At 50.5% G+C, this 25,357-nt stretch overlaps 1 protein-coding gene across 1 annotated transcript; it reads left to right on the forward strand.

Moving 5' to 3' along the window:
- Nucleotides 1-3,040: 3,040 nt before the first annotated feature.
- EFNA1 (ephrin A1) lies at nucleotides 3,041-24,545 on the forward strand. Its single transcript, XM_085636690.1, has 5 exons — nucleotides 3,041-3,407; nucleotides 19,182-19,477; nucleotides 20,886-20,951; nucleotides 21,800-21,850; nucleotides 22,833-24,545. Exons 1-5 carry the CDS (start codon nucleotides 3,316-3,318, stop codon nucleotides 22,955-22,957), a joined length of 630 nt encoding a protein of 209 aa, XP_085492816.1. The 5' UTR covers nucleotides 3,041-3,315; the 3' UTR covers nucleotides 22,958-24,545.
- The last annotated feature ends 812 nt before the right edge of the window (nucleotides 24,546-25,357 follow it).

Genomic DNA, 25,357 nt, shown 5'->3' on the forward strand with positions numbered 1-25,357 from the left:
CACTGGGTGTGGACCTCTACCGGCGATGGAGGCAGCACTGGGTGTGGACCTCTACCGGGGATGGAGGCAGCACTGGGTGTGGACCTCTACCGGCGATGGAGGCAGCACTGGGTGTGGACCTCTACCGGGGATGGAGGCAGCACTGGGTGTGGACCTCTACCGGCGATGGAGGCAGCACTGGGTGTGGACCTCTACCGGGGATGGAGGCAGCACTGGGTGTGGACCTCTACCGGGGATGGAGGCAGCACTGGGTGTGGACCTCTACCGGCGATGGAGGCAGCACTGGGTGTGGACCTCTACCGGCGATGGAGGCAGCACTGGGTGTGGACCTCTACCGGGGATGGAGGCAGCACTGGGTGTGGACCTCTACCGGCGATGGAGGCAGCACTGGGTGTGGACCTCTACCGGGGATGGAGGCAGCACTGGGTGTGGACCTCTACCGGCGATGGAGGCAGCACTGGGTGTGGACCTCTACCGGGGATGGAGGCAGCACTGGGTGTGGACCTCTACCGGGGATGGAGGCAGCACTGGGTGTGGACCTCTACCGGCGATGGAGGCAGCACTGGGTGTGGACCTCTACCGGGGATGGAGGCAGCACTGGGTGTGGACCTCTACCGGGGATGGAGGCAGCACTGGGTGTGGACCTCTACCGGGGATGGAGGCATCACTGGGTGTGGACCTCTGTTGCGAAGGAGATGGCATCAGGCTTAGACCTACAAGAGGGATAGAGATAGGAGAAGGCCTGGACCGCGGCCTCTGTGTAAAGCACGGTCTGGAAAGAAGAAACAAAAATGCGCTAATATTGCTGTTGCGGAGGAGTATTTCTTATGTATAGCACAGCGGCGACTCCTCCGCTAAGGCGGAGGAGCATGGCCCCACAGGAAAAATAAAATGATAACAACACAACGTTATTAGCATTTTATTTTTCCCATACTGGCACAGTTTTGTGTAAGGGGCAGGCGGGGGGCTGTCAGCCAGCAGGGGGGAGAGTGGTATGTGGCCTTAAGTGTGCATAACGGTTTGGCCGACCAGTCATGCACACTTTGCATGTTCTCCGCCCAGGCTATATTACAACCTGGGTGGAGAATATACCCCGGATCATAGACACCATCTGAGAGCCGAACCATGGCGCTCAGACCAATCAAAACACTGCTATAAGCAGCGTTGTGATTGACATGGGGAGTCTGGAAGCCTGTGTACTTCCTGTTCCTGCGTCGTCCACAGATGAAGAATGGAGGAGAGGTGGCGGCAGCCAGGTAAGTGGAATTTTCTTTCTTCTTTTTTTTTATCACCCCCCCCCCACCACCACCACCACCGCCACTGCCCCATAGCAGCCGCCACTGATATAGCAGGTTGGCTGAGAAGTACTAACCCATACCCAGAAACCGGTCCCAGGGTGCTTGTTTCCGGTCCAGGGAGGACCTGGCTTGGCAGTTCGGGCTGGACTGTTCCCATGAGGCACAGGGTCAAGACTGATTTGCATATATCTGGGTCTAAACTGGAGTGGCATGGTGAGCAAAAGAACGATGAATTTAACCCAGATCTCTTGACTGGGGGTGAATGTATGATTTATTCAGCATTCCGTCCATCATTTGTTTGCGTAGCACCAATGAAATGCGCAGCAGCCAGCTGTAAACTGATGATGCGTAGTCGTTTCATCTATAGCAGTCTTTCTGCTAAGTAACTATTCTGCTGAAGTTAAAATACAGCAGTGCTGCTGAGGCGTACTGGCGCTCTCCTGTTAAATGCACTGCAGCCTCCTAAGAGTACCGTGCAGACTTGTTGAATGTATAGCAGCCGTGCTGAGCACCAGAACGATCATATTAAATGTATAGCGGCCTTGCTCAGAAATACTGGAGTCATCCTAGTCAATGTACTGAAGCCCTGCTGAGAAGTGCTGGTGTCATACCACTAAATGTATAGGAGTCCTCATGGTATAGCTACCGTGCTAGGAGTAGTGGTATAATCACATTAAATGTATAGAAACAGTGCTGGGAAGTACTGGTCTCATTCCATTATACGTGGCGAGGAGTAGCTGTATGATCCCTTTCAATGTATAGAAAATGTGCCGAGAAGCCCCAGGATTACCTCATTAAATGTGTCGCAGCCGATCTGGGAAGAAGCAGCTATATCCAATTAACTATAAACCGCACGATGGGGACACGTCTGAGGGGGGGGGGGGGGGGACCAGAGGGAGAAGTGTGATGGACAGATGGAGTGCATACCCCCGATTTCAAATGCACTATTAATTACTACCTCATTGCTACTGGTATTGTATATGTGTGGGGCGGAGTCCCCCGGCGCAGCTGGTGTTGTGCCTCTGACACTTGTGTGCGTATGATTGCTGCGATAACTGTTTAAATAAAAAATAAAGTTTTTTTTAAAAAAAACTATATAACGCACAGCTCAGAAGTTCTGGAATTGACCTAATAAATGTATGGAAATCATGGCAAGCAGTACTGGCATTATCCCATTAAATGCCCAACAGTCTGCTGAGAAGTACTGAAGTACGGGTACGTACTATTACCCCGTTACATTTCTAGGAGTCTCATAATAAGTACTGGTATTTCCCCTGTAATAGTGTCTCGTTAAATATACAGAGACGGGCAATGCAAGGGTACAGTGTGGGGGGGGGGGGGGGTAAGGTACCGACATTAACAACACCGCACCAAGGACTCCCTGGGGAAGCGTGACGTTAACAAATAAATGCACCTGGTTGCTAAGAAAGAAAATGTTTTTAAAAAAACAGAACAAAAATCATAACCCGGTGAAGGTGTCAGACTCGATCGACAGTCTGGGGGGCGCCCGGCCACAAGGCTCAGGGGAAAGTGGGGGGTTTAATGGCTGCAGCAGCGGGGAGAGTTCACGGCCCCTGATGCAGGGCAGAGGTCCCGCCGGCTGCAGTCAACAACAACAGCGAGCGGTGTGGAGTGATACACGGGGCCGGGCGGGAGCCAGCGCTCAAGGGGAGCGGCAGGGGGAGGAGCTGGCCCTGCAACAAAACCTCGGGGCCGCCCCGCGCTGCAAGCAAACAAGTCTGTACGAAGTGAGGATTACAGCGCGCTGCACACAGCCGGATCGGAGCAGCGCCTCTCCTTGGACCCGCGTCTCCCCGAGGACGCAAACTCCGTAGGAAGAGCCCTTCTGGATACAAGGACCCCTGCACACGAGGGCGACCCCCTGTCCGTCTCTCAACTTATCCGGGACGACAGCCTTCCCTGGAGCGCTCCCTGGACTTGTGATCACCAGGAGCCGGGCACCAGTGGGCACCGGATCTCCGCGGACCCGAGCGCCGGGACCAGCGGACCCGCCGGGATGGAACCCCTGATCCTGGCTCTGCTCTGGGTCTACGCCTGGGTGGCGGAGGCCGACAGACACACCGTCTTCTGGAACAGCTCCAACGCCAAGTAAGTTCACCCTCTGTGCAACTGACCATGCCTCTTTGGAGGGGAGGGGGGGCTGGGGTGACCACTCGGGATATGAGGTTCTTGATCCATGTACTGTTGTGCATTGCAAGAGTGTGTTTTTCAAAGTGTTTGTGAATGTTCAAAGCGCTTCGAAACCCTGTGATCTTTTGTTTGCACTAGAGATATTTAATACACCCCAGTAGAAGTGGGGTATTTTTGGACCCCTCCTGCTCTTTCTCTCTGCTGCAAATCGTGCAGGGTCCGACGGAAAGTTAAGCCAGTGTGCAGCGCTCTCCGCAGCCTCCTGCAGCGCTGGACAGAGGCACGGATGGCTTGCACTGGCGAGCAGTGCGTCCTGCAGATTTTGCAGAGACCGGGCATTCATTGCCCAGGATCACACAGTTTTGGGGTAGGCTGGGATTTCAAGAGATTGTTTTAGCGTACATATCATGCGTTATCACGTGAGTCCCGTCTTACCGAGACAGCTCATTTTTAATGTAAACCTTGTATAACTTTAGTGCCTTATGTGGCTTGCAGTTCTGGTTTGGTTTACTTGGCCTGTCGTACTCGAAAACAGTGATTCGCGAAAGGAAGCCTATCGACTGGTGGCATAGCGAGAAACTATAGGTATCCTCGGTATTTTAGTATAGCGCCTCGAGGTGTGTTGTGTGACAGTGAGACGGGTCGCGTTGAATCTTGGAGATCTGCTCCTCACGCTGGTCGGGATATCACCTCCGGAGGGCGGAGATGAGGCTCCATACGCATTCTTTCTTTGGCCTCTCAGACTGTCGACAACGGTGTGAATGCCCATGTTATGACAATCGTGATGCTGGTTTGTTGTGTTGAGCGGGTGTGTTTGGCAGTGTGTGTGTGTTGCACCTTCGTGTACGTGGAATCCGGGGATGAAGGGAGTGGAGAGGGCCTCCTTGTCCACGATGACCAGTGCGGGAGGAGGCAATCTGGCCGGCAGGAACACCTAGAGACGGCAGGGGCTCTGACAGGCTGCTCGGGGCCGGGCAGATGGTCAAATGCCTGGCACAGCGACATATCCTGCCCCAGCCCCGTCGGCCTGACGTGCTGTATACCAAATACCACAGCTTCGTACCATTATTATTGAAGCAGGTGCAGTGGCACCGGGGCGCAGGCATGCCTCTGTCTCCCAGTTATGTCTGGTTTTCCCCGCCTCCCCGGGCTGATGGGGGTAGATCTTGGTACTCTGGGGTGCCACAGCTCTCCCCGGAAGTCTCGGTGCAGCGCACCCGTGGTGTTCCGCCAGGGCGCAGGAGTTGTAGCGTGGGAGGAGGGCACGTAATGGGAGGGACCGGTCTGTGCACGGCCCGGGGCCTGCAGTGCGTGAGTGATGCCTGACTCAGGCAGCGAGGCCCAGGTTGCGCAAGGGTGCCTCAGGTATGCTGCAGGGCCTTGGAGCCGGGCAGGGGGCCCGCAGGGTGGAAGTGGACAGCTGTGGCAAACATCACAGCTCCGTCGCTGGGGCACAGGGTACGGGGCAGCGCCTAGAGTCCTATGCAGTAAATGACACTTTCACCCAAACACTCCGGGCAGATGGTGGTACTGGGGGGCTTGCCTAACGTAAGCGCCCGGGAGTGCGGGTGTGTGGTTGTGATGGGCACTCTGCAGACTACAACTGCCTTGGGATGCATTCCACTGTTAGCCTACTTATGGTCTGTTTGGGCTGGGGCTGTGTCAGTAGCACTCGATCCGTCCATGCATCCAAATGCACCGTCCTGGCAGGGGAGAAGGGCAGTTCACCTCTGGTTGGGCTTCATAGGGGTCGTTTCACGGCTAGAACCGGATATGGCTTATGTTTTCACCATGGTTAAACATTTCAGAGTGCCTAGAACTGCAGCGCCTTTTGAAGCACTTTAGGTCTGGAGCTAAGAAAAATACAGTTTGTTTTGTTATTCCACCTGTGCTGAAAGTGGTTTTTTTTATTGTTTCTGCCCTTTTACTTTGCAATTTCCTCCACGCCATGAACCTCACTTTTCAGGGGGCCTGGGGCCCAATGGCTGCTCTGCAGCTGATGTCACGCCATCTTTCCAGATCTAAAGTGTACCGAGAGATGCCGGGGAAAGCGGATTAGAGCTCTGCGCCCCGGCGACAAAAGCAGACACAGTGCGGAGAATTAGACCTTCGATTATACTGCGCCGGGCTCATGAATTAAACATTGCCCCGCCGCAATCAAAGGGTTAAACTCTTTTGAAGCTCGTTATTAAGCTGCAAGGTAAACACTGGGGAGGGTTGTGGGGTGGAGGAGGGGGCTAAGCTCTTTCGGGAGTCCGAAAAGTTTTGTGTGCAAAGGTGCCCGCCAGCTGTCTCTCGCTGCCCCCTTCCCAGGTTAAGTTGCCTGAGCTCAGTTTAGTTCCCGGGGGTTAAAAGGAGGGTTTAAAACAAGAGCGCCAACATTTCATCCCACTCTCGAGGCCTCTGATAATTAAATCAGCAGTCGAGGCAAACAGAAAGGGGGGAGCGCCCCCCTCCTTCCCCCTGATGCGTGTTAATCCTGTAGCAATGAAAGGCGGAGATCCAGGTACCCCGCAGGCCCCTGGCTGTAGGTGCTGTTTGTCACGGAGGGCGGGGCGGTGGGGTCTGGAGCCCGGGGATTCGCCCAGCGCCTCAGATGACACTTGTGAGCACTGCCCCCCCCCCCCCCCACCCTCATTATCTGCCTTCCCAACCCACAGATAGAATGAGGTGCTATCCAACAAGGAAAAGCGCATTTATGTGTAACTCTGCTTCTCCCTGGTATATTTCACACATGAATGTTCTTTGCCAATAATTTCCCGGTGACAAACAGTTTGGGGCTAAAGAATCATGTTAGAAAACCTAAATCTAGACATATAAAGTCTGAGCTAGAATAGAGAGTGTATGTTCTGCACCTTGTTGCCTTCCAAAGGCCACATTCCTGGGTTTGTTTTCCTAGAAGGAATAGTTCACAGAAGTGTGTGACTTATGCAAGCTGTGTGTAAGGCGCCATGTTAGACGCCTGTGGGTGTTGTCAAAGGCCTTACTATGAAGGGCTGCTCTCGCCCAATATAAATACCACATGGAACCTGGCGCCGAGTACTGCCCCCTGCCAGGCGAGACCCACCTCCAGAGTGTTGGGTCGTCACTCAATTTCCAGGATACGTGTGCCTCTCCCAGCGAGTGGTGAGGGGCCTTATGTACAACAGACCAGCTTCCTGTCCGATTCCTTTCCTCGGGGAGGGGGACGTACAGTGCACCATGCACGACTTTAAGGTAGGCCTGCCTGCATCACCCCCCTTCCTCGAGCTGATACTGTCACCGCATAGTCGAGGAGGGTACAGGAGGTCCCAGTAAACGCCCTTAACCTGCTCACGGACCAGGCACTTTGTTCCTCTCGCGCCAGCCAGAGCAGGCATTTCCTCTCTGTGCGCTGGATGGCGCAATACCCCCGAGAGAGAGAGGGAGGGGAGGCAGGTTGACACCGAGGGCCGGGCCGGGGAGGCTAGTAAACAGCCCCGCGGTTTTACTGCCTCTGCGCCGGGCTCTTAAGGCAGCAAGCCGCCTCGTAAAGGAGAGTGGGATGAACCGCAAGCAGGGTGCACGAGGGACGCCGTAAAAAGCCTCCAACTCGCCGCAGCCGCTGCAGAGTGAGAGGCGAGGCGGCCCAGAGCAGCGGGGAAGGAGGTGTGAGCGCGGGGGAGGAGGTGTGTGGGCGGGGGAGGAGGTGTGAGCGCGGGGGAGGGTTCGGAACTTTCTTTGGGGTTTTACTGGGAAGCGTACGAGATTGTCCCGTAATACAGGAAACTCTTCCCTGAAGTACTTGGCCGTGAGCGTTCGGAATGATGCCTCTAACACGCGAACTAAAAAGATTCACAAGCCTTTGATATTGGTTCTCTGTGGCGTTTCGTGCGAAAAGGGTTTTCTACTTCTCAACTTCCAGAAACATGTGGCATGTCTCGTGCTGGAGGAGCATGTTACTGACATGTAACACCGGCTCTCTAGTATAGCGTATTTTTCATATTCGTGGCATCCTCGTCCCATGAGAAGGCCACTTTGGGTACAAGTGTGAGGGGGTAAAGTGAAATATGGGATTGTCGAATAACTATCTTCTGGGGGAACAGGGGGGTGACGTCCCTACTCTTTACGGAGAGTTTCATGCCCTTGATTTTTGCCCGACCGCTAGATCCTCGACAAATAAAGAGTAGCTGTCTTTACCAATGACCCGAACCTGTCAGATGTGGACGCGTTTGGAAGGGGGGGGGGGGGAGGAGGGGGCTGCGTTAAGCCGGGTGTGAAGGCCTGCGCTGCCTTTTAGCCACGTGTATGTTGGCTACGGCGTAGGCCCATTAAAAGTTTCCTGTTGTGCTTGGAGCGGCTCTGGGGGTCGTGCAACGGAGGTACAGTGGGGGCTGCGGGAGGGGGGGGGGGGGTGTTGTTGAACAGGCCCAGAGCTCGAGTTCACAAGGGCACACACCCTTCTGTTTTCCTGTGCTCCAGCCGAGTGACAGCTACACCGGGGCTTGTGATGGACGCAGACCCCGCTGTCTTTCCTTTCTCAAGACTGAACGCCGGAGGGGGAGGGCCTTCCTCTTATCCCGACTCAGAGGGGGCCCTTTCTCCTGAATGCTCCCTCAAGAGAGGTGGGCAACATGCCAAGGCGCGGAGGGCTTTGTACAGCGGGACAATGCTGATCAGAAGGTTTCTCTCCTCGCCCCTGCATTGTGTTTCTGTTAAGTTATGTTTTGGGAGGGAGTGAGGGGCTTGGAAGGGCTGCTCTCTGGCGCCCACGTTAGCCAAATACAGGAAACGTCAACTAGCCGCAAAATCAGCCATGTCCCTACCTCAACAAGCCGCGCCGCCTCCCTGTTTGTGTGTGTTTACGCCAGGGAGAGTGTTTGGCACATGGCTGCCAACTGGCTAACCAAGCGGAACTGATTGGGGCCGTTTCTGTTTCCTCACAGCCCCGAAAGATGGAAAAGAGAAGGCCCCACCCAACGCGGGCGCCTTTCACCCAAGGTGCAAAAGCCACCAGCAGGCGCCACCACCCACACTGAACACTCAAGCGCGCATTTTAACAGCGCAAACTCCTATCTTGTGAAATCCGGACAATTTAACAAACACAGGTCACAAACTGAGCCAGTTAACGCGTGGAGGGCTCCTTAACTAGAAATTCACACGTTAGCCCTAATAACAGGAGCTATGTACCGGCAACATCTTACAAGAAAACAAAAAGACTAGTTTGTGTACAAAAATAAAGCTAGAAAGGCCGTGGTTGGGGCTTGTGCTGACAAACATATTTTAAGCCGACTGACCCCAACCTTCGCAGTGGCGTCCAGCACAGGGGCAGCCCTTCTCGGTTTCTCAAGCCTGGGCGGAGTGGTTCGCCTAAAGCACTTATTTTAAGGATGCCAGGGGCCCCAGTTACAGCCCCCAAGATTTCAAGCTGCGCTGCTCGAGCCATGTATCCCGCTGCCTCGGAACATTTCCGCAGCCCCTGCTTGAACACGAACCCACCCACGAAACCCCATATTTAGAGAATCCCGCAGCACCCTGTAATTACGGTGCTAAGCAACGGCTTGGAAGAGACCCTTCGCGGAGCTCATGTTTGAGGTCAGTGCTGGAGCCGTGGCAGGAACCAAAGGGCTGCAAAATGACGGTTCGCTCTTTGCTTGGGGTCATTCTGAGGAGCATGGCTTGCTCCAATAGGAAACAAAAAAATAACATGCTCCCAGCTACGTTTTGTATGTTTAGCAGCTTGGCACACATATGCTGCCAACATAACATAGCTCCTGAAAGACCCAGGTGGCTGTAGCGCTCAGCTCTACCTTTGTCTGGACAGTCACTTAAGATGTGGAACGCACTGCCCCCCTCCGCACCACCAGATGAAGCTTGCTCCATTAAATCCTTTTTTAAAAGAAGCCATTTTCTTTCACAGATATGATTTCAAATGCCCGGGTATCCTTGCGAAACGGATCATTGTACACTATGTATGGCATTCATGGTATATCGTTTTCTGCCCTGTATACTTCATTAACCCATTACAAAATCAGGACTACGTGTCCCAGAATACAAAGCAGAAAGACCGAACTGGACTGCTTCGTAAACCAAGTTTAGTGAAACTTAAGAGTACTGTGTAGCAATAATCTTCGGAGCAGAAACCTCCTCTTTGAGAAGCAACCTTTGCCCAACCCCGCACAGACAACCCACAAGGTGTGATCATGTTTCAAGTTCAATTGGCCGCACACTGTTCGTCGTGATCTTGTTAACTGGGCAGACTGGCAGGCATTTGGGCATGGGTGGCACCTTTTCTTTTCCTCTTGTGAGGACTGCCTGCATTACGTTGTCTGGGCAGGGGGTGTCCCAGTGGTACAGCATGTGCACTGTGGCGTTGTAAGTGCAAGGATAGATGTTTGTACCTGCACATTTCACACTGACAGGCACTTTTGATGTTGTTAAGGCCTAGTAGGTGTGACAATGGGTGAATCTCCACCCCTCCCAGCACTGTGTATCTCTCACAATTAGTGCGATCGGGTTACAATGTGTGAGTGACTTTGACAAGCAGGGCTGGCCGAGCCTGCACGGCATGTCACACTCACAAAGAAGCCTCCAGGAAAAAGGCATTTAAAAGGAGAATTACCAGTTTCAGGTTTAACTTTTTGTTTCTCACCTCTAAACACGCCCCAGATCGTCTGTGGGCCAAAGGCTACGCTGGGTGGGCTTTGAGGAATTCAGAAGTGCTGTGCTACTAGCCTTTTTGGTCATTATTCGGGTCTAGGGCCAGTACAACGCAGGCACAAATCTATATGTTTATTATCTATAACCCAGTGTGCTACAAAGGGCACTGGCAGGGCAGGCCACTGCACCATGGGCGGGCATTCAAGGAATTAAAAAAAAGTTGTTTACCTGTAACATTAGTCCACTACGTGTCATTTTAAGTGCATTTGCGTCTCGCATACCGCCATGGAAGACCACAATAAAAAGGAAAGGTTTCTTACCTGTCACACTGGGCCTAATTTGCATGTGGAATTCCATCGATCCAAGTGATATTTGACAGCGGTTTTGGTACGGAATCGTCTTTATACTCGTAACCCTGGGGGATATGAACACTGTTCCACGGTGCAGAACACGCGCGTTCATAACGCTTGGACCATCGCCGTTGCCTGGCATCGAGGGTGATATATATGAACAGAGATATGCATAACTTTGCAGTGCGTTGAATTTGGCCCCCTTTCAGTGCCCTAGTTTGTGCACGTGCTGAGTAAAATACCCAACACCCGAGCAGTAAAGACTCAAATAAAGGACGCAATTTCTCATTGCTGACATCACAGAGAAGCGGTGTCGTCAGCTTAAAAAAATAATCTTTTTTTACTGGGAACTGGAATTCCAATGCCTTAATACCGCTTCATAGAGCCTACAAACTCTCACTGTTTTATTCCATGAGGGGGTTCAACGTCATATGCATACTGGCTCACCGCTGATGACGTCACAGTTCAGTCTGTCTCTCCGCTGATGACATCACAGACAACGCGCTGACAGCTCAGAGGCGGCGTGATTACTGCAGCAAGATGTCTGCCTGCGGATTATACCACAGCGGACAATGCCTGCATTATTTTGTTTTTACTTTAAAATGCATTTTTTTAGGGATGTAGAACGCAAACGTCACTTTGTAGCTGCCATTCTGCTGTTTGGCGTCATTGTGGTTAAACTAAAGAAGCATTCACTGGACTCTCTCTCTCGGGGTTTGTTAGAGGTCACCTTTCACCTCTAGTCCCAGGCGCCGCCGGGGCACTGGTCACACATCCATTAATGATGGAGGTCAGGGTTGTGCCCTGTGTGAAGTGCTGGGCAGGTATGTGCCTGGGGCACCCGTCCCTCACTCTACCCGCTTTCACGATCTCACGCCCCGCTCCTGGGCGGCGCAAGCCTCCAATCCGCTCCCCCCCTGCACAGGGTTCACATGTAAAATCATTAACCCAGGCCTGTGCTATCTCCCGGGGATCAGTTATAAAGCTGCCTGCACAGGAGCCAGGCTGTGAATGAGTGACACTTTAGACCCATCTGTCAAAATGGCAGGCCTCGGAAGGGGCTGTGGGTGGACAGCAGACATCTGTGCTGGACACAGACCAGGCGCAACTGAGCAGGGGATACGCAAGGCTCAGCCGGACAACACCAGCCTCTTGTCACAGTGCCCCCCGGATGCACGTCACACGGCTCACTGAGGGCAGAGGCAACCCTCAGTGAGGAGCGGGAGCAAGCACTGGCGTAGCAAGGGTGGCACGGGCCCGACACACTGACAACATCTCTAGTCGTGGTTCAGTGGGCCCCGGTGTCGTTGCACCTGCCGTACCTTTGACTTCTGCGCACCCGGAAGCAAGTCACTGTCTTCACCCTGCTGGCATGCAGGTCACCTGCGGGTCCCACTAGGTTTCTGTCGTCTTCCTGTGAGAAGAATGTGACCCTTTTACCCTTATACAGACTAATGTTCCGCTGTCTAAGGCCTTGTTGTCGCTTAAGAAAACTTCACATTACTGGCTTAAGTCCCCTACAGCCCCAAAAATGCAGGTCTGGCTAACAGACGTTTAATGTGAGCCCTGCACCCAAGTTCACCTAATAAAAATGCAAAGTTCATTAAGCTCCCTCAGATCAAAGGGCTTGCCCACTCCTCCCACCGTCGCCAGGAATCTAATTAAAAACTGGACGGCTGGCCGAAAAGGCACAGTCAGCACCTTTTGGGGTGGGTGATGGGGGCTGAAGGGTTTCCAGCCACAGCGGTATCCAGTTCTCATTTAAACATACCTTGAGGGGTGGAAATGCTGTTTCAAAAGGAGTGGGGTACTCAGAGTTACCCAGTGAGCCCACGTAACTGGTGTAACATTCAAGATTTCCTGTGTTTTTTTATTATTATTTAACCTGAACAACACTTTGTAAGCGGGTATCTATGTCCAATCCTGGTAAAACCAAAAAGTGAAAACGTATGCTTCATAATGCCAAGTGCCAAGGGTTAATAAAAATGAAAAAAGTAATATCCAACCAGGTGACTTGGTAGCTGTTAAGAAGTCAGCCCCGTAGCTGGGTTTGGGGTGGTACTGCTGCTTTGAATGGGGGTTCTGGTGGCCTAGGGTTGCCTTGCTGCTTGGAGTGTGATTTAATGGTGCCTTGCTTGCAGTGTTGCTCAGACAAATTTAAAGCCGTTCCATGCTTTTTGGGCCAAGTTCGATGGTCAGTCCATCGCCTGCGGAAATGAGCAATTTGCTGCAGGAGGTGATTCATTGAGCATGTCATGTTAGGTACTAGAATAAGCAGAAGTGATGTTTGGGGTAGTTTGGGGAAGGTGCGTTATTCTTTGATCGAATTTGGTACAGGTCTGCTTTTGGTGAGTTTAGATTATCACCATCTGTTATGTGTTGGGGGCACAGCATCATTAGGCAAGGGTTGGCGCTGAGTGTTGGGGTGCTTGGTCCAGAATCCCCAGTGAAATGATGTTACGCGCTGGTCATGTTTAGTTGAGGAGGCATTGCGGCGTCGGTCGGGGTTAAGTGGCTGGGCATTGCTTCAGTCAGGTTTAGTGTCTTTGAAGGTGACTTCTGCTGTGCGCAGTGATTGGTTCAAAGTGTTGCTTTGTGGACTGTTTTGGGGTCCGTGCTGCTTCAGTTGTCTTAGCGTGTCTTTGAGGGTCATTTCTGCTTTGGGCAATGTTTGTTGCTTGATGGAGTGTGTGAGGGTTTGTACTGCTTTTGGCATGTTTCGTCTGTCTTTGGGGATCACTTCTGCTTTTGGTCTGTATTTAGGAGTCGACGTTGTTGTAGACATAATTCGGGTTCTCGTTAGATTAAGTTCTGAAGCCTCCTATATGGTGGCCAGCTGGCTAGTCGTCCTAAAAAGGCTGCCTTGATCTCAGACACGCATGACTAAAAAACAAACTCCACGTGACGTCACACAGGAATCGTACACGTCAGAACCTAGTTCTGGCGGCCGTGAATAGCCAGGGCGCTGCACTGGCTTCAGAGAGGCTGCGTTGACCAGGCCTTCGCACCAGTGCCCGGGATACAGAGAGCCCGAGAGCGCCCATACCTATGCACATGGTAAATGATTAACGGCACAAGGTGAGCCGACCAGGCACAAATATTTGCTCGGCACTTCCTCCGCGGGCAGGGTTCACGCGTTGCACACCTATGCTGGCGGAGCTGCAAGGTTACCGGCCCGGGCACAGACGCCCGACATTACAGAAACGGGGCTTATGCAGCTGTGCTGTTCGCCCTGCTCGCTGCAGCTGTAGTGTTAATAGCCCTGCAACATCCCCGCGGTGCTGTCGGTCTGAGATACAGCACGCTCCGCAGTGCTGTTTACCGTCCATGCGATGCCTGCCGCAGCTGTGCTGTTGGGCACTCTACCTACCCATGCCAGCTCAGAGGCATGCATACTACTGCGGCATGCCCACCGTGCCGCTCTTCTGTGCTCTGCCGCTGTGCTGCGTCAGCTCTGCAAAACGGCCCGCATAAGAAAAGGGCGAAAACAAATATAGCTTCATGTCTGCGAGTGTGCCCTCCTTCAAAGTGTGAACATATTGCAACTCACAAATTGCTCAGGGGCAGCGTCCCGACCCCCACCCCTTTCATACACTGAACACGACCCCTGTCCTATCAAAGCCACCAATTATCTCTTTACACTGTGCTGTTACCCTCGAGGAAAATAACTATAATTTCGATGAATGTGGCCACAACCTGTAGTGAGCCATCCGGCCACTATAACATTATGTGCAACTAGAACCGTAGGGGGATGGAAACGTTCTTTACTTGTAGTTATTCACGAGGCGTTGAATTTTGTTCTAAAATAGAAACCACCTAAGAAGCTGCATTGCGTGTTTCTAGGAGCTATACTTGGCCGAGATGGCAGGGCGTATGGACCACTGTGTCCAGCCGCCGCCATGCTGCGTCCTTTCGCCTAATTTCAAAGGAAAGCTGCTGCCTGGTGCCACCACCGCCGGAGCCCCGTCTGCCACCACGCCCAGGGAGTCGAGCACCGACGCCAAACAAGACATTTCCCAGACCTAATGGACATTCTCAGCTCATCCATCGCGGCCTTATGTTTACAGCACTCCCACAAAATCCGAGCAATTACCCTCTGTGACAGCGGAGACAACGGGACCCCCAAAGCCCAACAGAGAATGAATCCCCTGTAGCCCGGGCCTTTATTGTTAGTAAATACCATAAATGCCTATCTTTAGAGGCAATCGACCCCGAGCTGTGACCCCGGCGGATCATGTGTCTCTCATCTGGGGGAGCCATTAGCCCTTCTTGGTTGGTTCTCAGCACAGAGCGCCGGGGCCGCCTCTTCAGTGCCCTTCCCAAGATGGCGGACACAGCGGCCCGCGTGGGGTACTTCCCCTCACCTGTGTTGTGGCAGGATAAGTCAGCCCCGCCTGTACTGGGAGGCTGCATACACGCAACCACGGCAGTACTGCTTGCCTCTACCAACTGAGCTAGCTTCCCCAAGAACCATTCCTACCTTGCCAGAATGGGCAGGGCCGCCCACTGCCCCGCCCTCTGTCTTGGCCTGCCCAGAAGTTGTTCTAATGTCAACAGAAAGAGGCACATTCGGAGTACAGTCTGTGCTTGTCTGCAGATAAGTGCCGGATTAGTACCTTTAAACAGGGTCTCTGGCAGTTGCATGAGGCGGGATTAACTCAGAGATATTAAGAAAGAAATAACAAAGGTGTTTTCTTTTCTCCCGCCGCGGGGCCTGCCTGCCCTACCCCGTCGCTATCAGGCTGTGCCTGGTGGGGATAATGTGCACATTTTATAAAGCACTTCATGCTTTCTCCCCGGGGTACCCTCCCTACTCAAGCCTTGCTCCCCAAAGCCTTCTCTCAAGTCTATGCGTTCTCATATATTGTATTTCCTCGAATTATTCTTTCTCCCAGGGGCATTTTCCCTGTCCAGGGCATTCTTTATGCCTTTAGCCAGAAACCTCAACTCCCCACTCATTGGGAGTGAGAATCACGCATTTTGAGTTTAGATTGAGCTCTCACACACAACAGACTACATGTCACACCTGCTGAAAAGAACTACGCCCTTAAATGTGACTCTTCAGTGCACTGTGTGTGTTGCACGGTCAGTGACCCATAGAGCCCTCAGTTAACAGAAAAGGCGCTTTGAACATGCAAGGACGCTGCTCCCCCACGTTTGTAAGCCAGGATTCTAATTTAAAGTTTACGTGTTATTTTATTCATGACACATTTATTGTGTTTGTTTATGCCATTTCACTCATGCGTCTTACCATTGACGTCAAAGTTTTGAGGCATCACTCAGTTTGATGTCATCAGTCATGCAAATTAAGTCTTCACTCCTAAAACATTCCTAAAGGGATCTTCCTGTCATGGACTTTTCCCCAAAGGCTCCTCGTCAGTCACTTTATTTCAACAGCCTTCTCAGTATCCGAGGCCTTCAGCTGCAGCGTTTCCTGGATTCGGAGTCCTCGCCATGAAGTGCTCTCGCTGACCTTGGTTGTTGCCCTCAGAAACCAGGCCTTTATCTATCCAAAGCTTATCATTAAGGTGCTGGCCATAGCCAAGGATCTCTCTCCAGTGCCTTCGCCTCATTCTAGGTGTTTATGCTAAATATCTCCTTCCAGGGTAACTAACCAAGGATGTCTCCTCAAGGGTTACAAAGCAAGGCTGTGTCCTTCCAGGGCAACTAACCAAGGCTGTCTTCCTCCAGGGTAACTAACCAAGGCTGTCTTCCCCCAGGGTAACAACCAAGGCTGTCTTCCTCCAGGGTAACTAGCCAAGGCTGCCTCTCTCCAGGTTAACTAACCAAGGCTGTCTCCCTTCAGGGTAACAACCAAGGCTGTCTCCCTCCAGGGTAACTAGCCATGGCTGTCTCCCTCCAGGGTAACTAACCAAGGATGTCTCGCTACCAACTGAAGAGGTCTCCCTCCAGGGTGCTCTTGGTCTGAGCCTCTATCGCAGGCCTCGCCCTCCATCAGCGCCCACCTCCGAGTGCCTGGGTCTTGGCCCCTTTCCCTTCCTCTTTGCTATAGGGCTTCACTTTTAGCACTGCCCTTTTTCTTAGACTTTCACCCTAAAGCGTCCCTAAGCCTTTATTCTAAAGTTACCTCTGGATCTCCAGCCCAGGGTGTTTTCAATGCCCGGCCCTTCCCACCATGGCATCCTCCCTGAAGCCCCCTCTAGCTTGTCCCAAAGTGTCTCTGCCCACACCTGCAGCCCTTGTGTTGCTGTGTTTAGCATCCCCCGCTGCTCCAAAACCCCGAGATGAGATTAGGTTCTATTTCTATTCATCCCAAGCTAATCACCCTGGCCCCTTTTGAAACACTTTCTTTTCACCCAGCGCAAACTCCCCGCCCCTTTGAACAAGGGCCTGCGAGCCGGTGTTTCTTTCTACACACCTCGACGAGACATTCGCCCCAATTAGGAAGAATTCACAGAGGCCTTTTAGCTCCGAGTCAAATCCTCGGCCGCCTTCTCATCTTTCAAGGAGGGAGGGGGCGCCGGCGGGGGAGCTGTTTGGAGGGGAGTGTTTTTAATTAGGGGCTGGGATTTCAGGGGCTGTTGACTTAAAGGCGGGAACAGCGTGGCGTGGAGACGGGCAGTCTGGGGTTAATAAGAGCTGGGGGACGCTACAGCGCCCCAGGGGGATGTAAAGGGGACACCAACTGGACAATTTAGCTCAAAACTTGAGTGTTCTTTGTCAAGGGCCTGGCCCCAGTACTGGGGCCACGACAAAGAAGTTAGGTGTTTTCACAGTAAAGTTGAGCATCCGACACAGAGCAGCCAATCAGAAGAGAGTGTCCCAGGGATGCAGCACAGGCTGCGATGTCCATTTTAGGATGTCTTCCTTCCCGCCTGGGAAGTGAAGGCCCAGAAAGGTGGAAACAGCTGCAGAAATTGTATGAAAGTACCACTAGCGGATGCCCTCTCCTGTGATGTTATCTACCGGCCTTTATTAGACTCCATGCCTGAAAGATGCTGTTCATTTTAGCAGTCCCTCTACACATGCTCCTGTTTCCTAGTCTCACTGGTACCCAGATTCACATATCTCGTTTTCTAGATTAGCGTGATATTTCATTCCACAGTCTTCTTATCCTCATTCAGCAGGGAGCTCCTAGCTCATCTCTGTTCTCTTCCTGAGTTATCTCACTTGTCCTCATCGTTGTCATTGGTTACATAATTCGCATCCTTCCTCCCTCCTGAAGTGTTAATCAAACAGTATTTAACATGAGTATATAATTATTGTTACTTCAGCGATGCTTATCTCCTTGTACCCAATGATTATCTCACAACAGGGACTCCTGTAATCTTGCATAAGTGCATCCATACAGACCTTTCTAGCTGCCTCGCTTTTGCCTGTGAGGCGCTTGTCTCTATGCATGCATGGACTGGGGGTGGAGCAGGTAATTCACCAAGGCCTACAATATCAGGCTACCGAGTATGGCTTGATTTTACAATTATATGCGGGTTGATTTTTTAATCATTTTTTTGGCAGACACATTTATATGAAAGGTCGCGCTATTTTTGCCGTCTACCACTTCCCATTGGATAGGTGGGATTTGTAAATACTTGATGACGTGACCAGGAGGTACTAGGGTGGAATGAAACCATCAAATCTAGTCCGTTTAGCTGTTGGCTGGCTCGATGTCACATGGCTGTCCATTCCGACGCCCTCGTGTGGCAGGCACCAGCTCTAAGCATGCTGGGATTTGTAGTTTATATCTCCATTTCAAGTAAATGCCCACAAGTCCCAGCATTCCTAGCGCTGTAAGTCTAAAACCCAGCAGCTGGTAGAGGTCCTGTTGAGAGCAGAGTGAGGCCTGTAGTACACAGGTTGCCTGAAAACGCCTTCTGCCTGTGAAAGTTCCTCCATATGCGCCCATGTGGAGACTCCCAGAGCTCAGGCCTTTAATTTGCACTTGACACGTGACTCCCTCCACCCAGCCTTACCTGCTTTTTATGACCCCTTAGGCCAGGCGGCCTGCGCTGCTAATTGAGGGCTGGCACCAGCGGAGGTGCGGCCTGCTGGTCAGGCTGGCTGCCCTTGGGCGTGGGGGAACGGTATGTGAGCTGCTGGGCTGGGACGGTCCGGTTCATTACCAGCTGCCTGTCACAGCCCAGGCATGTGTGGAGTGGACATAACAGCCCCCACCCGCTAGAAAATCGTTACCTCTGATGCAATCGTACACTCGGGTTACAAAACACTGCCTACGTGTGCCTAATCTGGTGTGTTAGAAAGTGAGGAGGGACTAACAGCTACTGTGCACCTTCCCAAGTCAGTGACTGCTGGTAGGCCAACCTCAGCCAATATATCCTATCTAGGTGGCCAGAAACCGACATGCTCCACTTTTTTACCTTCTTTGCAAGGAAGAACTTGCAAGGAAGCGCTACAGAGTAAGAATACAATTGTTTGGCACTGCTAGGCAAAACTTAGCACAAAAAAACCCTACGCCCCTTCCTGCAGGGACAAGCCAACAACACCAACCTGGATGCCAGACACTGGTGAATTTTATTTCTTACGGTCAATGAGTCAATCATAGAGTATTGTGCTATGCGACAGTGAATGTTACAAGTGCTGTGTGTTGCTCAGTGTAGTTACCAGAGTGTATTGTATTGTAACCTGTTTAGTGCTTCCTACTGTTATGGTGGCCTCCAGCCACTCTCCTGGGCTTAGGCTGCTGTATTTGCTGTTTGTGGTTGGTAGATCAAGTGGTTCTGTGAAGAAAGTTTTCTATGACACTATGCCCTCTGTTTCTAAGGCAGATCTCTCTTTCTTTTACCAGGTTCCTCTGGGACGAGTACACGGTTGAGGTGCGCCTCAACGACTACCTGGACATCATCTGTCCGCACTACGAGGACCGCAATGTGGCCTCGCACACCGTGGAGCGCTACACCCTCTACCTGGTGGAGCACGAGGAGTACACCAACTGCAAGCCCCGCTCCAGCGACCAGCTGCGCTGGGAGTGCAACAAGCCCTTCGCACTCCATGGCCCAGAAAAGTTCTCCGAGAAGTTCCAGAGGTTTACGCCGTTCACCCTGGGCAAGGAGTTCAAAGAGGGACATAGCTACTACTACATCTGTGAGTATGAGCACTACCTTGTGCACAGTGTGTGTGTTTGAGGCACTAGGGTTGGCACTGTACTTCCTTAGTGTTGGTAGAGGGGCACTACTACAACATTGAGTTTCAGAGGTGGACTTAGGTTCAACGAAGTTGAGAGAACTGAAGCTTATAGAGCTGGAATGGAATTGTGGGTCACCGCTGTCATTCTAGCTGGCGCAATGATCTGGGCCGCCACTGTAGGTTGGCGCTGTCGTCAGGTACAGCCTTGGTAAAACTTGTACAAGACTCTGCAGGAAAGAACAAAGCACACCACAAACACGAGCCAAGGAAATAAACCTCTAACGAGTATTCCTCGTTTTCAATGTGCTTTCAGCCTTTTCACTGGTTGCCTGACTTCAGCAGATGCAAGGCTCAGTGAACGCTGTGTTGTATCCCACAGGGCCCTGATTCAGCCCTTTTTTAATCCCTAGCCTTTGCGTTTTGTCAGCAGGCCCTGGCCTGCCCTTTTTGACTTTCCGAGAAGCTGCTGTTCATCGCACGTATGACTGTACAAACTGCAGCCCTTCAGTGGTTGTGTGTGGGGAGCTTGGAGTCGGTTTCCTGGAAAGGTCACACATGACTTCTTCTTGTTGGACAGACCTGCCAACTGCCTTTATTCAAGGGCTATAGAGCGCTTTTGGGGAGGCGAGTGGTGCATTTTCTGTACTGAAAAGAGGCGAGAGATGCATGGATTTTCTTTACTTTTTAAAAAAAATTGTCCCTCTTCTGACTGATTTAAAGAGTGGCCAATCACAATTAGTCCCATTAGGACAGTTCTAATTGGCTGGTAGGACCACCTCAGAATAGTGGGTACCCCACCTCTGGAATCCATTTTACATTCCAGGGAGGTGCATGCAGCCCCAAATTCTCGTATTTCCCCAGTTACTCTGCAGAGCACATTTTGAGCAGATTTTTCCTTCCCAAATTCACACTATTCGCAAACTAAAAAATGCTGAATTTCTCCAGTTTGGCTTTTCAGCAACACTTTTCACCCATTCTTACTTTTAGGGTTATGGAAGGGTAGGGTGTGATAAATACACACTGCCTTCATGGGTGTGGAGTTGGCCAGGGATGCATGCGTCTTCTGTATTGGACAGGCAACAGATTTGCATACTCTGTGCTTGTGGGGTTCCCTTCATTGGAGGGGCGATGGGCATATAAAGATGGTTTTCATTGCTAGCGTGTGAATGTTTGGATTGCTTCTGTGGAACTGTAAAGCCTGTTTTGGTAATGTGTAAGGATGAGAGACTCATTGATTCCATGTTTATCTGTAAACATATATCTTGGGTTAATTTGGGTATCATTTGTAAGCCACAGTGTCTGTGGATGCCATGGCTCCTTGGCGTTATTAATAACAAGCATTCCTTTCTTTGTTTTTCCTTTACAGCCAAACCAATCCACCACCACGGGGAGTACTGCCTCAAGCTGAGGGTGTCAGTGGCTGGCAAAACCAGTAAGTTCATCAACTCTTTCCCGACCAGATAGAATTTTTCCTGGAAAAAAATGCTCCCCTTTTCCTAAATTTTATCTTTCTTTACCCCTCTTTCCCTACGCCGATGTACTACGTCGATGAGCTGAGGCACAGCTTCTGCACAAGCACACATTTCCGATTTCCACTTTATGCCTAGGGAAGCCCCTTTGCTTCTCTAGGTATACATTCCCAGAGATCCTAGTCTAAGACTTGTAGTCCACAAACGCAGCCACTCCCTCCCTGGCCACTGAGACAGCTTCCTTCCTCTCACAAGCCCATGCCATGCAAAAATATAGGGAGCCTAGTGTACTGTTTAGGCCCAGGAGTGCACCTTTCCCCAGGAGGGGTACACTTTGGGGTTCATTATCCTGCGTTTACATTTTTTTAAAAAAAACTCTGCCTGACCGCCTTCATTTTATTTAAACTCACTCCTTCTGTCACCTCCATTTTCTGCAAAGTGGTCAAAAATGTACTCTCTTGTATCTCCTTTCTCCCTTCTCCCACTCCCATTTACCCTGGCTCCTATTTTCCTCTTTTCCTAATTTGGTCTGCATTACAGTTTCTCATGAAGTCTACCTCCCATTCTATACCATCTCGCTCCTCCACCACGCCTCGGTGCCCTGAGAGGCCTACACTTGTAATCTCTCTCTGTCTTGGCGGGGAAGGATAGCGTTGGGATATTCTTCAATACAGATAATGCTAACGCTGCTGTCTTTGCGCGACAATGTAATTACTGCAAATTGTATTCCTGTTCAGTTGTTTGCATTGCTCATTCCAAGAACCAGGTCATGATTATTCTAATGTTCTCTACCTCTCTTGTTTTCCTACAGCTCAAGCACCTGTTGTAAATGCTCATACTCCCAGGGCAAGAATGCAATCAGGTAAGCGTAACCCTCACACTCTGCAGCATAGAATATAGAACAAATGATTATTTATGTCTGTCTGTGCTGCTCAAAGCAGGACCCATTTGTGATATCAGGGCCCAAAGAATGATACTGGCATCTGTACAAAGATTAACATTTAGGGGAAGGGGGCGCGAGACTCACAAAACAAGGTGAGGCTAATCCCCCCCGGGTGGGACTCGCTTTACACTTTGGAAGTCAGATCTTGTTAGATCCAGCCCTAAATCCTGGAAGAGAGGGCTCCTGGAGCGATCAGCAGACCCTGGAAGCTTCAGCTCTTATGGTTGGGAACCACTTCAAAACCTGTCAGAGCGGTATCACTGCAGGCACTGAAAGTCTTAGTTCCTCTCCACAGCTGGAATAGCCCTGCTCCAGACATTAAAAGACAGAGCCCCCTGTGGGTGGTAACCTTGCCAAAACCTGAAAACTAAAGTTCCTTTTGTTGGGAGCTGCTCCCAAACCTGGAAGCTAGAGCTGCTAGGGGTAGAAATCACACTAGCCTCTGAAAAACATAGCTCCCCTTGACATCTAAGACAGGTTGCTCCAAACCTTGGAGTGCTGCCCCAAACTCTGCAAGGTGGGAGCTCTGGTGGGTGGGCCATGCTCCAGATTATGAAATATGGTGCTCTTTGCCGTGTCGGTGAGCTCTCAGATTGGGGATCTGCTCTAGACCTGCGATGTGTGATCCGTTCTAGGCCTTAGACTTTGCTTCTCGTGCTCTGCAGTTCTGAGCTGAACCATAATAGCAAGGCACCAATCACAGACAGCAGTTGTACCAACACTAGCACATCTTTGGTCAAAGTAGCACACCTGATTCACTTGACAGAAGAGGGCGGTTGAGATACAGCTTTTATTTTACAGTCAAGTGACCACTACCCCCCTTTTAACCATAACTGTGTCAGTCGAGTTTGTTTTAAGCACAACGACTAATCTTTTGCCTCTTTTTCTCTTCCATCACCAGACCAACCAGCTGGGGACCTCCCTGGGGTCTTGAGAAGTGTGGCCGGAAACAGCTCGGGCCCGAGGATCTCCGCCTTCTACGTACTGTCCTTACTACTTCCCCTGCTGGTGCTAGTTGGGTGCTGACATGTCTTGTCCCTGCTAAGGGATAAAGATTTCGTGAAGCTTGCTGAAGCCTAACGGGATTGGCCAGCAGAAGAGACACTCGCCCACTCTGCGCTACAAGGACAGATTGTATGCCCGTGGGATGCCCGTCTGTACAATGTACGCACCTGTATGAGGGCATCCGTGTCTGTGCCTGCCATTACAGAGGGGTTACTGAAAACACCCAAGACCCCACACGCACAAGTTGTGACAAAAAATGTGACGGCCTTAAGCGGTTATCAGTATTAATGCTAAAGTGATCAAAAAACGAGCTTTGTGACCAAAAATCAAGACTTCCAAATGCAGAAATGCTCAGAACGTGCACTAACAGGTCTATGAGGCACGTGGACCTTACGTCACCAAAGGGAAGGGAATAACAAATTGTGCACTTTTGGAACTGCCCGTTGCAAGAATCAAAGACTCGCACTACAGGTATTTTTGGCGCCACCATCGAACAATGGCCTCCTCTCGTCGAAGTAGCGTGCATCTCGTAATGCCAAATCTGCCTAGATTCTCCAAGGAGAAAACAAATGAAGACACTTGAACTCAGCGCCATGGGAGTGGACAACTGGAGTCTGCAGCAGGTCGGCCTGCAGAAGGAAAGTCATATGTAGCAGTATTCTCTTGTACAGCCATTCTGTGGCCGATGCTGGTCATCGGGGCGCCACAGGCAGCTAGAACAAAAAACTGAGAAGGACTGAACTCTGTACAGTGTACATAGGAAAGCCAATTCTAAGAGTTATTTATAGAGATGTATGCCATTCGCGACTACTGTCCGGGGACAAGGGCTCTGCTCCTGCACGAGGACTTTTCAGTTCACCCTGGATATCGAAAATTGTGATCCACGAATTAGGAGAAGTCAATCAAAAAATAATAAAATACGTAAAAGTGGTTAAGTGAGGAATGTAGGAGGCAGATAAACATGATCATCTGTTGGGACTGTCGCAGAGGTCACGATCTATCATCAGCTAGGACAAAGTTGCCACGCTGGAAATCTTCTCAGTACCAAATTTGATTACTTCACAGTTGGTAATCGGCAAGGTTTGAAACGCCACATCACCTCATCTCACTCATGACCTGGTATAGTTTTCTGTTGGTCCAGATGTTTACTAAACGTCAACCTTTAAACACTAGCTACACATCTGGAGGTTGACTTTTCAGTAAAATAGATTTGGGAGGTTTTTATTTTGTTTAGGGAAAATGTCAAAGTTTGTATCGTCAGCTTTAGGGTTCCATACGCACCCCGCAACTCATTCCTTCCACGTGATCCGCACCATTGCAGACACACTGCTTTAAGTAAACACAAGACAATATTTTTGTGAGGGCTGAACCATACACCACCCTCACCCCATACATAATGACTGATTCCAGGAGTTGTAAAGTTGCAAATATTAATCTGAACTTAAGTAGTATTCAACAAGAATTCAAGTGAGTTTCCATATTCTCCAGGTAGACATAGAAATTCAATGTGTGTCGATTTTGCGAAAAACAATCGTAGAATGAAGCCCAAAACACATAGAGACTGACATAATCAAATGTTTTAAAGCCCTGCTTGCCCCTCCACCCGTACAAAAAAGAGAAAAGCTCTAAAAATGTGACTGTTGCCAAAATAATTATTTTAAGATTCTGGTTATGGAACATAACACTTATCTGTAGGAAATGAGGAGAACATTACCAATTTGGTAATGTTCTCCTCATTTCCTACAGATCCGTGAAGAAGAAAATGGAATTATGTGACCCACACTGTTGACAAAACCATAGGAGCAGCTGGGGACTGTTTTATAACTGGGGTGGGAGACAAGGATCTTCTTTAGTTTTTTAAGTTTCATCTTCTGCACGGGCCTCTCTTTAGTGAGATTTAGCTTCTGTACTGTGAAGATAGCACACTATCCATGTCATGCACTGGAGAAAATAAGACATCTTTCTGTTACAAACAAATGCTGTATTACACCGAATCCTGGATGAATAAAACACTAAATTTCACAGAAAGACAAAAAAATAAGAAGGTGGAAAGAATATGGGGTAAAAGGCACTTTTAAGACTTACTTGAGTTATTTTAAAATGATTTTAACATTTATTAACTAGCACAATATGGAGTAAAAAAGGTCTATTCTTAGCATTTTAGTTAATTCGTTTTGTTAAATCGTTCAACCACAACCAATCACAAAAAGTTCTTGCCTGATAGGCAAAGAACAACAGTTTTTAGCCTTTGGCAATAGTCACATAGTCCCTTTTCAATTTCAATGTTCATTTTGTATTTTTCAGAAGAGGTACAGAGCGTGGTCTCGCACCTCTTTCTACACAGGCAATTCAGCCTAAGTCGCCCGTCATGTTAACTACAGAGTTCGTCTGGCTTTCAATCACTAAATAAAAACTGTACAT

This window comes from Triturus cristatus, chromosome 12 (assembly GCF_964204655.1).
Source record: "Triturus cristatus chromosome 12, aTriCri1.1, whole genome shotgun sequence".
Taxonomy (NCBI): domain Eukaryota; kingdom Metazoa; phylum Chordata; class Amphibia; order Caudata; family Salamandridae; genus Triturus; species Triturus cristatus.

Bases quoted from the DNA above. Each gene is read 5' to 3' on its own strand.
- EFNA1 (XM_085636690.1), top strand. From the start codon at position 3,316: ATGGAACCCCTGATCCTGGCTCTGCTCTGGGTCTACGCCTGGGTGGCG. The intron at 19,478-20,885 runs GTGAGTATGAGC...TTTCCTTTACAG, and splicing joins ACATAGCTACTACTACATCT to CCAAACCAATCCACCACCAC. The intron at 21,851-22,832 runs GTAAGCGTAACC...TTCCATCACCAG, and splicing joins CAGGGCAAGAATGCAATCAG to ACCAACCAGCTGGGGACCTC.